The sequence below is a fragment of the Condylostylus longicornis genome, unplaced genomic scaffold (genome assembly GCF_029603195.1).
Source record: "Condylostylus longicornis isolate FDR11 unplaced genomic scaffold, ASM2960319v2 ptg000038l, whole genome shotgun sequence".
Taxonomy (NCBI): domain Eukaryota; kingdom Metazoa; phylum Arthropoda; class Insecta; order Diptera; family Dolichopodidae; genus Condylostylus; species Condylostylus longicornis.
Genome location: NW_026578007.1, coordinates 2379955 through 2396353, shown reverse-complemented (window position 1 = coordinate 2396353; position 16399 = coordinate 2379955). Strand labels below are relative to the sequence as shown.

Below are 16399 nucleotides of genomic sequence, written 5' to 3'. Positions count from 1 at the left end.
ATGTGCACAGGGCCTTTCCCAATATCGTCAAATGCATGCAACTGACGTTAGTCATGAATCCCAAGGCAACATGACGCTAGCGTCATAAATCCCAACATATGTTGCTAACGCAATTGATTGTCATTTTAGTTTTTTTTTCGCATGTTTTTAAAGGCTAATGCATAAGTGATTTGTTTGAAAATTGCTCAAATTACAGGTGATTGTCATTTGCTAAATCAAGCGATTGACGTGATTGACATGATCGTCAAATATTTGAAATACTGGGAAAGGGCCACAATATAGCAGAAGACAACACTGTTTTCAGAATTTAATTCGAGAATGGGAGTTTGATGAAGAACTTGTAAAAAATTTGACAGGTAGATAATAATATTATAAATATAAAGAGCGTACTATAAACGTAGTTTAAATACTTATTGGTGCTATTTCCTAGAACAAAATTTTACTTTCAGAAGAGCTCATTTGTAAAGGTAATCAAGATATACTATGGCTACAAAATAACAAAACTCAAGTAATCGAATAGAAAAAAAGTCAGGAAAATATAGATATTTTTAGTGTGGCCGATTTTAAAACAAAGTATTGGATCTAAACTGGTAATCTATTGTTTATAAAAAAAAAATTTGCTTTACTTATATTTGTATATAATTTTTTTTCATACATCAAACTTGACTTCAATGAAAAATACCCTAATGTGAATGCAATTGTACTTCCTAATATTCCAAAATTTAAAGAAAAAGACGTAGCAATATACAATAAATTTATGGAAGATAAGAAAAGTAGAGAATCGTTAAAAAACTTGACAAATATAAACATTCGGAAGACGGCTAAAACTTTAATTTATTCAATATATTAAATTCAGTGCTGCTGAGAGATATAATTAAAGACATAAAGACTGTATGGAAACCAACCATAATTGGTGCCAAAGATAGTAGCATACAAAACTTACAACACTTATTTTTTTTTATTTAGAATGTAAAGGAAGTTCCGTTAAAAATAAGACTACTGAACCATTTATTGTTGCTGTTAGAGATGGTATAGAAAATTTGGAAATGTTTTTCATATTCTACAATGAAATTTTTTATCAGTACTGAACAATACATCAAATTTGAAATATTCAATACGACAAAAAATGGTTTGCATGTTTGGCATTCCTTTAAGGAACGTATCTTTAACCTCCCTGATTCTGGAAAAAGGCTTTGCTTAAATTAGTTCAGCAAGTAATCTTAGTAATAATTCATCATAAAATTAATTAACATTGTATCTATCTCTCATTTTTAATATTATAGTACTATATTATAAGTTTCTTTTACATTGAAAAATATTAAAATGATTGTTTAAAAAATCGAAGAAAAATGTTAAGTAAATATTAATTTTATTTAAATTTTGGTATTTTATTTCAATTGGAATCCCTTTTTCCCAGCATTTAAAAATCAATCTGTTCATAGAAAACGCCCTGCCCTATTTAAAAAAATCTTTAGTAAAATCAATGATTTAATTTTTTAGTTTTCAACCAAACCATTTAGTTGAATTTACCAATCTTTTAGTTGAATTTACAAAATAATTTTTTGAATTATCAACTTACTTTCATTGATTCACATAAAGTATTGTTTGAATCAAATAATAAATTAGTAAAAATATACAAAATCTTTGGTTGTTTCAAATAATATATTGATTAAATCAATGAAAGTGTTTCTCTAATTCTAACAAATAATTAGTTAATTTGACTAAATCTTTGAATGAAATAACTAATATGACATTTTTTAAAATCAATGAATTAAATTAGTTAAATTAACTAATTAGGGTGAATGAGTGAAAAACAAATGACAACTTTAGTTGATTTCTACTAATCTTTAGTTGAATTTACTACTCTTTTTTTCTTATGGCCAATCGTTTGATTGAGATTATTCAAAACAAAAGCAGCTACACGTCATATTGAAAAATAGTCGTTAAGAACAGTTCATTTTAATATAAGAAAGTTCTTTGAGTTTATATTTTTTCACAGCTTTTTGTTAAGTTGTTTCAAATTATGAACATTTGTTTTTAAAATAAATGAAAAAAAATTTTAATTTCACTTTAAAAACTTTTATTTAGCACTAGAATCATGTTTCAGTTTAGTTTTGGCGAATTGGTGAAAATATTTTAATTTTTCACTTAAAAATTTGTGTGAGTCTATATATATTCACATCACTGTATATTTTTTATATAGATACCAAGAAAAGTACAAATATTTATGAAGATACAGAAAATATTGATCCAAATCAAATTAGGAATGAAAGTGGAGCTTTAAATTCATACAATAAAAACGGTAAGGTTAAAATTTTTTACAATTAGATTAGCATTAATAGCAAGTGCTTTGAATGGAAAATTTGTGAATTTTATATTATACATATATGTATGTAAGAGGTTTTTCCTATTTAATTTCAAAATTTGAATGGTAAAATTCAATGTGAGTACAATAAATTTCAATGTGGAATAGCTAGTAAACTTTGAAATTGAGATTTGCAATTCTCATTTTGAAATTTACTATTCTTCATTGAAGTTTATTATTCTCGTGTTGAAATTAAAAGAGATACACAAATAAGTTTAAGTTTTATATTTCAAGGAAACTTTCTCAATATAAATATTGCTTCTTCAGTGCTCAAAATATTAATTTAACAACAATTTATTTAATACATGAAGAAAATTATTTTATTTTATTTTAATATCTCTAAAAAATATTTTTTTGTTGGGAGATATTTAAAATTTAAAACTTAAAGATTTTCAAATATAGAATATTTTTTTGATGTTGCAATAAAATTGAGATCTGAAATATTTTATATTGTGAAAACGTTGGTGAATATATAATATTTTATTTTATTTGTTTTACTCTGTAATGAAAGTCACTACACTCGACGAGAAAATGACAAAAAATATTTAAACCACGATCTTACTATCAATAAAGTGTATGAACTGTATAAAGAGTCTGAGGAAAATCCGGTAGGAAAAACTATGTATCATACTGAGTTTTATAAACTCAAACTTGCTTTTAAAAAACGAAAAGTAGACACTTATTTTACATACGATAAATTCAAAATGCAATTGCAATTAGCTGCTCCAGATGAAAGTAAACAAATTGAAGAATCGCGAAACCAACTTCAGGATTGTGGAGAGCTCGCATATGAAGAAAAACGCATCCACAAACAAATAAGCCGAGATGATTTGTTCATATGCAGCCTTAGTTTTGATTTACAACAGTGTCTACCAACACCATAGCAATCATCGTCGGTTGTGTTTTATAAAAGGCAATTGTGGATGTTAAACCTTACTGTCCACAACAATTCTCATGGAGAGTCCACACATTTTATGTGGCATTAAGCGATTTCTGGTCGGGGGGCTAATCAAATCGCATCATGTATATATAAATATTTGAAAACCTTGCCTTCTACAATCAAACACGTTGTGCTTTATTCTGACACATGTAGTGGTCAAAATAAAAATAAACATATGGCAGATATGTTTTCATTTTTAATTAATGAAAAATCAACTAACTTAGAAACTATAGACCATAAATTCATAACATCAGGGCATAGTCATATGGAAGTTGATACTGCTCATGGTGTCACAGAAAAAAAGAATAAAAAAAGAACAAATGTTCAAATTTATCATCCGCATGATTGGATTCAATTAGTAAACTCTTGCAGCAAAAAATTTACTGTTATTGAAATGAAATCATGTGATTTTTCGCGTCTATTAAAAACAAATGGACCCCTAGTATTACGGAAAAAAAACATTGACGGAGATATTTTTAAATGGCATGATGTTCAGTGGATGCGGTATTCAATAGAAAAACCTTTGGGCTCTATTATCTACAAAACAACTTTAGATAGAGGCCAAGAATTCTTAACAATTTCTTTTGCAAGTCGAAGTTCTGCAAAAACAATTTTAGATGTACATCCTATAACAAATTCACTATTACCAATTAGCAAGGCAAAAAAGGAAGATATCTTATTTATTCTTCACTTGATACCGAATGTATTTCAAGATTTCTATAAGAATTTACCGGAAGCAGCAACAATCGATATAGATCCTGATCTGGTGGAGGTAGAAATCGGCAACTAAAGTTAATTTCAATCAAATTGAATTAAATATAAGTTTGTTTTTCGTTGAATTTTTTAAAAATTTTGCTATTTTATTTATTATTAAGATTTGTAGGTGCTATTGAATTGTTCCTGTTTATTTTGTTTTTCATTATGTTGAACGAGTTTAATTTTATTTTAATTTTGATAAAACTTTGTTATTTTTTATGTAACTATTTATTTAGATTTTATTTTCTAAAAGTATATTGTGTTACTATATAATATTATGAAGAACTGTTTAATTTTTTTTTAGTTTTCAAACTATTGGAATTAATAAATGATAATAAAATACTAAAAAAACCACTACAGCTTTTCAATTTCAAATTACTTAAGTCCAAAATTTCAACTGTGCAAAATCACCTAAGTCACTTAAAATCATAATTTATAACCTCACACTTTTGTCTAACTAATACACCGACGTAATCAAAAATTTAAAACGACATTCTAAAAGAAACTATCCGCGTGAAACCAATAACACAAATATTATTAAGAAAAAGCTGTCTCCTGAAAACCTATCATAAATTACTTAAGTCTTTTTCCTTTGGAGCCGTAGAATTTCCATAACTCAAAATAGTGTTACATAAATATATCAAATATCATAACCGAAAATACATGGTCATAAACATATTACCTTATTGACCTAAAATTAGCTAACAAACAGAAAGAAAGCAAATGTGAAATGTAATAAAAATCTTATGTAAGTACTAACCTAGACATAAGTTTAAAATGTAACAAAGAAGAATGGTAAAAATATATCTATAAATAGTATTAAATTAAGAAGATCAGTTCAGTTGTACGAGTCGATTTAAGTAAGCAACACTTGTGGTCTCATTTAAAAATTAATACGGATTTTACATGTAATCCGTATACATTATATGGCGACCGATTAGAATCTCGCGAATAAATAAGAAAATAACAGTGACAAACATTACCTTATCTCTATAAAATATGAACTATATAAGGACAAAAAGAAATATATATAAAATTAAACTCAGATAGTTTAACAAATTAACCTGTAAATATTTATATAATATAAAAATAAAAACAAAAAACAAAAATAAAGTGAATATGGAAACAATTCATAATATTCTAGTGAAAAACAAAATAATAAAAATACAAACGAAAGCAAAAAAAAAAAAAAAGGAAAAAAAAATGTATATATATTTTTAACTATTGGAAAGTCAAAATCAAAAGTTGTTGATTCAAATGGTAATATCAACAATAATATGATAATAGAGACAATCAAAGAGAATCAGGACCATATATATATAATATAAAAGGATCACTAATTATTATAGAAAAAGAAAACAGAAAATAATAAGGAAAAAAATAAGGCTTTTTTTAAGCTAATCTTAAATTCAATTATTAGTTTTAATAGAAATTAGTTAATAGATACTCTACTATAATTATTAATATATGTTTCTCGAAGATGCTTTTTTAGTTTTTGATATTTTTTAGTTTGATGTTCCAAATTTTGTTGTGTTCTTTTTGGCGAGATGGATCAGTTGTTTGCTTCTTGTATTGATTTCATGATGATCCCTTCTTGAAGTTGAATGGTAGAATGTAATTCGCCATTAGAGATATCGTAAATATACAAGATCAGTTTGTATTTAATAAAATCTTGTATCAATAATATCCTATTCTGGCTATGAATAAATTCGGTATGCTTAAGCCTATTATAGAAAAACAAGTTCTTTAACGCTTTGTTTTGAATGACTTGAACCTTGTCGCTGTTTGGAGAAAACACCCCATAGTATTATAGCATAGCTCACGTGACTGTGGAAAAGTGAATAAAAGACGGACGTCTTCACGTTGTTTGGCAAAAAATATGCAATTTTTAAATTTACAGTTTTTTAAATAAAAATGTTGTATGTGTTTTCCAGTTGAGTGCGGAATCAATCCATAAACCAAGATATTTAAAGTTTTCCACTTGTTTTAAAATTTCATCAGAAATAACGATTTTTAATGGTAGGGCAGTGGGACTGATAATCATATATTTCGTTATCTTTATATTGAGTGTCAATTTATGATTTTGTATCCAAACTACTAACTCTGCTAGGTTATCGTTGATTTTCTTTTCTAAGCTGTAATAATTGATATATTTAAACACCAAACATACATCATCGGCGAAAAGGAATATTTCTGCATTTATGCCAATTTGATATATTCCCTCCGTATAAATTGAAAACAACAAAGGCCCTAGAACACTACCCTGCGGTACTCCATAAGAAATTTACTCATTCTGGCTTTTTGTAGTCCCTATTTGACAAAATTAGATGCGATTATTTAGATATGAATGAAACCACTTATGACTTGTTCCACGAATTCCAAAGCTATGAAATTTTTTCAGCAATATGTCATAGTCAACAGTGTCAAATACTTTCGTCAGATCCAAGAATACAATAGCCACCATTCTTTTATTATCTTTAAATTTTTGAACTAAAGCACATTCGGTATTGGACTTTTTTTTAAAGCAACATTGCCTCTTTGACAACAAACCAAGCCTTTCAAGAAAAGATGACAACTGTCCGTTGACTATTTTCTCCATAACTTTAGACAGTATCAGCGCAATACAAATTGGTCTATAGTTGTTTAGGTCATCCTTATTGCCCGACTTAAAAATGGGGAACACTCTGGAATTTTTTAGCATATCTGGAAAAACACCCTCAACAAAAGATTAATTAATAATATTACAAATTGGGCTACATAGTGCTTCTTTACATGCTTTCAACATGTTTGTGGACATATTTAAAGAAGTAAATATATGGTCAATACAAGTTTGACTATTATTTCTAGTAACGAAACGGTCATTACAACAAAAAAAATAATTCATAGCCATAAAATTAACATATCGTTCCGTTCTGTTGTCATTAATTAATAAATTAATGTTAAAGTCGTCAAAAATATACGTTGATATTTCACATTTAGTATTCATAATACATTTTTCTAATGTGATCGAAAACTGATCAAGATTGGACGTTGGTGATCTATAAATGTTCATAACATTGAACAAACTATTATTTTTTACAATATTGACACTCAAGAAACTGTCATTATTGTCACTAAAAGAAAATGTTAAATGACAGCCATATTTTTTGTTTACAAAAATTCCGCAGCCGACATCATGTTTATTCTGACGAGCACAACAAAAAGTTTTAAAATTTAAAAAGTTAAAATATTTAGTTTCAGATTCTTTTAACCATATTTCGGTAACACATATTACATCAATCGTATTATTAAATTGTTTTAAGAAATTTAAAATCCATCAATTTTGTTTTTAATGCTACGTGCATTGAAGTATTATTTTTTTCTGCTTTGTTCACTCCCTTGGGGAGCATAGGGCTTCCACATAGCCTGTCCATCTCACTCGGTTGCGGGCCAGATGTTTTATTTGTGCCCAGGTCTTGCCGCTTTCGATGATTTCTTTGTCTATTGTTTGACGCCAAGTCATTTTCGGCCTTCCAACTTTACGTTTCCCTTGTGGATTCCACTCTAAAGCTTGGAGCGATATCGCAGCCTGTGGTCTTCTTAGCGTGTGCCCCAACCAATAGTCGTTTTATCCGAGGCTCTGCTTCCGTTTCGAGAATCAGTAAATTTCACTAAGCAGATGATTAGTCTACCGCAGCTATCTACTCGATGGTTAATACAATGTTTTTCCTGGCCATCCATCGCTCAGTAGAGTAAACGTGTCGTGTTTATTGATTTTGCGTGCTGCCATTGCGGATAACCAAGACAATATTATCCACACATGATGAAGATTGTCAGATGTCACTCAGTTGTCAAGTTATGTCAGACAGTCAGTCATATGGTTATATTTAGTATTATTTATGAAATTTATTATTTATATTGAAGTATTATATTTATATTTGCATTGAAGTATAAAATTTATAAAGTTTCATTATTGATATTAAGTGCAACTTCATTTATAGTGTTAAATTTTTAATTGCATGGGTTAACGAAGAAACAATTAAAGTTATTTCAATGCTTCATGTTCTGCTTCACTACAGAGTGACCCAGCTAAAATCAATTTTCATTTTTTAAATCTCACTGGGATTTTTTACTTATTTTAGATCTTGTACGTGTGCATAATTTTTTTTTCCGGTTATGATTTGTTGCCATTGGTGGTATCCTACTACTTCTAATAAACCCACCTCAGACTGACCTTTCGGGACATAGTCAGATGCACATTGGGGTAGCTAACGGCCAATGTCCCGACCAATAAGTCGTATGAAATATGATGTAATATCGTGTGTTATATATCGAATCATATAATTGATTTTCTTGACGTGATCTGATATATTGTTGTTGGTTTTTCTATTGGAATTTTTAAATCGAATTTTTTGGTTCATACATCTTACAATTGTACCGTTAAAAATTTTCGAATGTTTTTTCTGACTTGTATGTATTGAATTATGGAATTTTCTTTCTTGAAGAGGAGTTTGAATCTGGAACTCGGCTTGTTCAGGCTTAAAAAAATATTCAAGAATTGAAAATTTTTGTCATCAAAAAATAATAAAATTAGGATGATTATTATAGCAAAAAATAGAAAAAAATAAGGAAAGAAATAAGTTTTTTTTTGTCTTTTTTTCGCATTTTTTTCCTGGTTATAATTTGTCTCCCACCATTTTGTTCATTCAAACAAAATTGCGGGAGAAAAATTTATAAAGTCTGACAAACTAGGTGACATCCTAAATACGGCGGATTACAACGAAGTTGAAACACCTGCAAAGGAACTTTCTTCTGCAGAAACTTAATCCATATGTCTGAGCAAGTACTACAAGGACTCAAAAAAAAAATAACATACTTAAAATCTGCCGTTACAAAAAAATAGAAGTTGATGGATGCATTAAAGAAGTATACTCAAGCCTGCTTCAAGTAACCTTCGATTGTCTAGAGCCACCGAAGGAAATCAAGATGGGTGTTCTTATAGTGGCGATAAGGCAGTACTACATGGCACAAATGAGGTGTAGTATGTACTAAAGACTCGGTTTTTGTATTGGAATTTTTAAATCAAAATTACTAGTTTATACATCATACATCGAATTTTCGATAGATTTGTTTTGATATGTATAGTTATATCATCAACATCAAATGATGATAATGTTCTGAAAGATTATCCTCTTGAAATAATCAACTAAAATATTATTTCAATACAATAAACTAATCAAAACAAACGATACTTTTATTTTTTAATTTTTCTCATTTATTTTCATAAATTCTTTTTTATCATAAATTTTTTTTGTACTGATCATACTTCAAAACAAATAAAATCAATTACAATTTTAACTTAACTAAACTGGCCTATGTTTTTTTTTTAAAATATAGTGTGAACGAACGATCCACTTAAAAATGTTTATGTTGCATTTTTTTCTTATGTTGCATTATTTATTTATTTTCGTTTAACGTATTATTATAACGTTAATATGGTATAATGGTAATTTTGTAATAAGCATGTGACTTGCATATTGAGAATTTTAAATCGATTTTTTTTTAAAGAAATTATTGTAAGAAATTATAAGACAAGCAAATTTAATTATAATTTTGTAATGTGTCCCAAATTAGAAAAAAGTATTTTTTTTAAATATTATTTTTGTAATTTTAAGAACATTTTTCGTATTTTTGTAAAATTAATAAAAGTCAGTTCATTTGTTACCAATAAAGCGATCGATCGATCGACTAAAAACTCAAAAAAGATGTTTAATTCAATTTTATGATTAAAGTCGCCCTTGAACGTATAAGTGACGCAGTTCTTGTAGGATTTTAAAAATAAAAAGCCTGAAAAAAAAGTAAATTTGAAACACCTAGTGAATAAAAGTGAACTCAAAAGGAAAAATTAATTTTATGTGCTATCTGTAAAATTAATTTGAAAAAAAAAAAACAATAATATTCCGATTAAATTTAAATTAAATTTAAATTAAAAATTAATTTGAATAATTTAATATTACCAATATTATAATAACTAAAAAGTAAAAAAATAAAGAAAGAAAAAAAAAACTTTCTTGTGAACATTAAAAACTGAAATTAATACAATAAAATTTTAACAAAAAAAATTTAATCATTGAAATATTATAATATAACCACAAACTGTAAATAATTTTGCTATAATAAATAAAAAGCAATAAGGTACTTTTTATTTGCTGTGGAAAAAATATCTGTGAAACAAAAAGGAAAACCACAATGGCACAATCAAATACATCAGCCGGTCAATCCTCATCAGCTGCTCAATTTAGGGAGTTTAGTTGTAAGTCGCACGAATTATTTAATTTTATAAGTTTAGTTGAAAATATAATCCCAATAGTTAGTAAATATGAAGAAAATGGTCAAGTAATACTTTTAAATAAAATTAAATCTAAGCTAGCAGGTAAAGCGAGGGAAAAAGTGGAAATAAATATAAGTGTATGTATTAATTATGGAATTTTCTTTCTTGAAGAGGAGCTTGAATTTAGAATTCGGCGTTTTCAGTTTTAAAAAAATTAATATCAACTGAGACTCGTAACAGTGGTGAATGGTCACTATGTCGGCATAGGAATATGCAGTGTGGTGCATTCTATTTCAATGCTTCATGCTCTGCTTCACTACAGAGTATCAGGTAAATTAAATTTTAATTTTTTTTGCAATATCACTGAGTATTTTTTACTTATTTTACATCTACGTGTGCAAGTTATATATTCGGTTATCCAACCAAATAAAACTGTAATTCTACCCGTCACTTCAACCTAAAATTTAAATAAACAATTTCAGATTTTTGGTTCATACATCAAACGGCTGTACCGTTAAGAATTTTCGAGTGTTTTTTCTGATTTGTACGTATTGAATTATGGAATTTTCTTTCTTGAAGAGGAGTTTGAATTTGGAACTCGGCTTGTTCAGGCTTAAAAAAATATTCAAGAATTGAAAATTTTTGTCATCAAAAAATAATAAAATTAGGATGATTATTATAGCAAAAAATAGAAAAAAATAAGGAAAGAAATAAGTTTTTTTTTTTTCTTTTTTTTCGCATATTTGTAGTATGCGACTCAATTAGAATGCTGATAGAGCTGTAGGTTTATTCTCGTTTGGATGTCTGAAATTTAAGGATTTTCGAGTACAGTTTGTGAGTCCCAATACCATCTGAGACTCATGGAAAAGTAGGGCTCGGCACAATGTTGCCAAAATAGCCACTAATGTTAATAATTGAGTGCGATAAAATATGGCAGAAAATGCTATTTTTTCGCACTATTCTGATTTCTACCAGTTTTTATCACTAGGAGCATGCAAAACTATAGCAAATGTAGTAATATTTTTTTTTGAGTGTCGTATGTTATTAACTTGAATATCTTTGACAACATATTTACTTAACTCATATTCATAATTAACTTTTTCAATCAGCTGTTCATCTTTTTCAGTATTATTTATGTTTTCTAAAATTTACTTTCCACGATCATACCAAGATGATCAGAAATATCATGATGAAAAAGGGTAATATGTACTTCAGTATTAGGATCATTTACCAATATTTGGTCAAGGCAAGTATTAGAAATTGGTCTAGTTATATCTATTGGTCTTTGTACATTTCTATCTATTTCATTATTAATGTTAAAGTTGAAATCTCCTAAAACGATTGAATTTTGGGTTTTTAGGTGTTCTAAATGTGAGTCTAGTTTTTGAAAAAATATCTCAACACTGTTTGCAGAGCTTTCAGGAGGTCTGTATATAGCCGAAATAGTAAAATATCGTTTTTTTAACTTAATATTTACCCTCACAATACTGTTGTATTCATCACAAAAGATGTCTTGCTCAGAGTACCGCAAACTGCTACGGATAAATAAACCAGAACCACCCCCGACTCTCGTTTTTCTACATGATAGAAATTTCTAATATTTAAAAACTAAAAAATTAAAATAAATATTAAAAAATATCTGAATAATTCGCGAATGTATGTAATGTAGTATCTTATGTAGGTTTGGGTATAATTTTTAGGTATGTTTAATAGGTACATAAATAGGTATATATATAGTTAGGTATTTTTACCTATTGTACAAAATATATAAAATAATATACACCTATATACAATAAATAATATATACCTATTGTACAAAAAAAAATAGAACTAATTATTAAATAAGTTGCTATTTTATGATTATTTTTAAAATTATTATTTTTATAATAATTATTATTTTTATAATAATTATAATTTTTAACACCCCACACTTATCAGTTAAGAAGGCAATACAACGCTAATGGGCTTCCACTATATAGTTATTTATTTGAGAAAATTATTTGAGAAATTATTTGTGTTTTCTAAGAAAAGATCTGCAGAACTTCTAATTTATTAAAAACGTTTTAGGTGAACTACCTAAAAAGAAAAAAAAACGACGAGCTGATAACATTTGACTAAGCTGACAACTTTTGATTTTCAGAATTCATTTATAAGATTAATACATCTAAGTTGAATTAAATTACTTTTGTATATTCCTGATTAAGAAGGTTCCTGGTTGCTTATTCTTGCTTATAAAGGATTATTATTTGAATAGTTGGAGGACTCCTATCTACTTTTGGAAACAATAAACGATTTAAAAAAGGAGCAATTGAAGGAAAATAAAACATTGCCTCTAGAAATTGAAGGAAAATAAAACATTGCCTAGCAAGCAAGAATTTTCAATTCAAGAACACTTTTGAAGAAATTATGAACCACTACGTTAAGCGCCTTTTACACGTTCAAATAATTTGATCAAATAATTTGACGTCAAATAATTTGAAAATATTTGACCGTCTGAAAGGCTGCTGTACGTCAAAATTCAATGTCATCAAATTATTTGCGGCTGTACGACTATGTTGGAAAACTTACAAATAATTTGAAAGTATTTGAACGTGTAAATGCTCTTTCAAATAATTTGAAAGTTTGACATTTAACAGCTGATATGAGAATTAAAAACTGACACTTTATTTGTTTTTTTGTTCATATAAGATTCTGTTACCTTTTAATAAATCACATTGAAAAAAAGTGAAAAAAAAATTAAATTGAATTATTTTTTGGCGACTTGGGTCAATTTAAAATACATATTTGGTGTCATCAATTTTTGGAAATACGTAAGTATTTGTTCCTTATTTAATTTTTGATAACTAAACGAGTTTATGAATTTTAGGAGTGTAATGGAAAGGAAACAAGAACTGTATGAAAATTTAATTGAAAATTATAAGCAATTCCCTTGTTTATGGGACATTAAATGTGAAGGATATAAAAATAGAGTGCTAAAGGACGAAGCATATGAAAATTTATTACCCATTTATCAAAAAATTGATCCAAATGCAAATTTGGAATGTTTAAAAAAGAAAATAAATTCAATGAGAACTTCATTCAGAAGAGAATTGTGTAAGGTTAGAAATTCGAAAAAAAAAACTGGAAGCGCTCCAGAAGATGTACATACTCCTACATTATGGTACTACGACTTATTTCATTTTTTAATAGAAGACGAATCAGGGAGAGAAGGAATTGATAATATTGACTTCGAACTTGAGAATATGGTAAGTATTGTAGTAGCTACATAAATTATAATATAGTTATAGTACCTTTTATTTGTGCGAAATAAAATTTTTGTTCTTATTGCTAAAGAAAAAGGAAACAAAATTATATGTATGTACATGTAAGTGTACAAAAAAAATCTGTATTTAATTTGTAGTAGGTACTCATAACATATTAGTGTAATCATAATACATACATATGTATAGAATTTAAAACTTTTGATCATTAGAAATCATTCTTTCTTGAAAAGAAAGTTTTCCGGAGCCATTAAAAAGTTCTTTGAAGGTTTCCCTGATGTTTCGGGCTTCAACAGGAAAATTTTGTGGAGAAGCTTGTTGAATATTTAATAATGCACCGCTGTTGCGCCATTCTCCTTTTATTAAAGTGCCAGATTCTGTATCTTCATGATCTATATATCGTGCTGGGGCATATTCTGAATTTTCTTTTTTTAAAAAATTGTGCAGAGCACAACAAGCAAGTACAACTGCATCGACATTTTCTACGTTTAAATTTATGGTCGTAAGCAAGACTCTGAAACGTGATGCCAATATGCCAAAAGCATTTTCAACAACGCGTCTCGCTCGCGAAAGTCTGTAATTGAAAATTCTTTCTTCTCTTGAGGTTTTGCTAAATTTGTATGGCTTCATAAGATTTTCTTCAAGGCCAAATGCATCATCTCCAATAAATACAAAGGGAACTTTGGGTTTATTTGGTTCTAATTCAACTGGAGGTGGCAAAGTTAAAGATTTAGTTTGCAATTTATAATAAAAATTTGTCCGCTTTAATATACCACCATCAGATACTCTCCCATTAGTTCCTGTATTTATATATATGAATTCGCACTTTGCGTTTACCACAGCAAATAAAACAACGCTATGAGGACCTTTGTAATTATAAAAAATTACAAAGGTCCTCATAGCGTCAAAATTATGATCCTGTTCCGGGTGGTTTCTTGATGTGAATGTGCTTGCCATCCATTGCTCCCACACAATTTTTAAATTGCCATAGTTGTGAAAAGTCTTTTGCAATAGTTGCCCATTCAGCTTCATTTTCTGGAAACTAATGCAGAATAAAAAAATTAAAACTTTTTCATATGTATTATAAAAGTGTATATTTTTTTAAAATATTTTTTTATTTGTAGCTTGGGACTTCAACACCGACAAGTTGCACTGACGAAAATTCATCTACATCCTCTCTTAATGCAACGTATTCACGAAAACGAAATTCTAAAACGGAAAAAACCAAAGAAATTTTTTTCGAAATTGCCAACAAATTTTTAAGTGACAGTATGAATTCCACTCAGAAAGATGTACACCAAGACGAATTTGAAATAACAGGCAGATTTTTAATCAAGCAAATTGTTACTTATCAAATATAAATTACTACCACAACATTCCATGTTTGCAATAATGTTGATCCTAATAAATATTAAAAATTTTTTGCTTAGTTATAGTCTATTTTTAACGTTTAATTAAATGACTTTGACTTTTACAAAATTGTTAAATATTTATAATTAATTGTTCTTTAAAATAATTTTAAAGGAATATTAAGGTTCTTATGCGCAGATTAATTGCACATGTTTTGCCACGATGTTGTTTTGATTCTTTTATAACCTTTAACGAGCATAGTTGTTAGTTCTTTTTTCTTTTTGTTTAACAATTTTCTTTTTTGATGTTTTGTAAGTTCAGTGATTTCGCGTTAGGTAACTTAAGTGATTGTAAGTTCTAAAAATTATTGTTATTATTATTAATTAAAGAATTTCATGTTTGCAGCATTGTTGATTATAATAAATACCTCTGAAATGTAAACAAACTATTTTAATACTTTAAAAAATGACTTTGATTTTTTAAAATATTTAGGTATTAGGATTAGATTTTAAGGTCTATTAACGTTCTTATGCAAAAATTTAAAAAATTGTTGTTATTATTACTATAGTAGTTTTATATTTACAATGTTATTGAATATAATAAATAAAGAAAAGTATAAAGGATTAGAAAATTGTTATTTATTTGTAACTACATCGTTTTGTAATTAAACTAAAGATAATTAATGAATAGACATAAAAACTTCAATTAAAGAATTTTTAAAATAATTTATTTTCAAGTAGATAAAACTATAAGTGGCATATAAAAATCTCAGTTAAAATTTTGTATAAATATGAAGACATTTTTAAGGAAATTATCAGTTAAAAAATGGAAAACGAATTCATAAGTCAATTTCTAACACCGATTGTTATTAGCAACGAGGAGGTTTGCCCTCTTCCCCCTAGAAAGAAAAGAAGGGGTTTTTCACCAAACACAAGAGCATGGGCATCAGCAGCAGCTTCAACAACTACAGCATCAACTACTGAAACAACAACCGCAAGAACAGCAGTAGCATCAAGAACCACAGCATCAACCACTAAACCATCAACCGCAAGAACAGCAGCAGCAGCATCATCAACAGCTACAACATGAGCAGCAATACCACGACGAAATATTGGAAGCAAGAAAACGAAGAAAAGGTCGTCTTTTGGCAAGGAGCGCCAAAAATATAGAATACACACCTTTTAAAAAATTTTAATAAATGCCCAATAAAAATTTTGAAATTTAAGGAATTTTTCACAAGGAATGGGTATAAATGGATTTTTGAGACAGATACAAATATATTTGTGCCAGAAAGGCTTTTAAAACTATGTTTTGAGGAGGATTTAACCTCCCTTTTACAGGACGGTGAAGACATATTCATCCAAAAAAATGAAGGAGGAACTCTCGAATTTAAAGATTTTTAAATAATAAAACTACTT

The 16399-nt window shown here is 27.9% G+C and overlaps 2 protein-coding genes across 2 annotated transcripts; one reads left to right on the top strand and one right to left on the bottom strand.

The window, feature by feature from the left end:
• The first annotated feature begins 13244 nt into the window (after positions 1–13244).
• On the top strand, positions 13245–13640 carry LOC129609234 (uncharacterized). The gene has a single exon (XM_055521167.1). It carries the CDS (start codon positions 13245–13247, stop codon positions 13638–13640), a length of 396 nt encoding a protein of 131 aa, XP_055377142.1.
• Positions 13641–13805: 165 nt separating this feature from the next.
• LOC129609233 (uncharacterized) lies at positions 13806–15013 on the bottom strand. Its single transcript, XM_055521165.1, has 4 exons — positions 14980–15013; positions 14764–14840; positions 14544–14673; positions 13806–14497 (listed from the first exon to the last, which is right to left on the bottom strand). Exons 1-4 carry the CDS (start codon positions 15011–15013, stop codon positions 13824–13826), a joined length of 915 nt encoding a protein of 304 aa, XP_055377140.1. The 3' UTR covers positions 13806–13823.
• Between the last annotated feature and the right edge of the window lie 1386 nt (positions 15014–16399).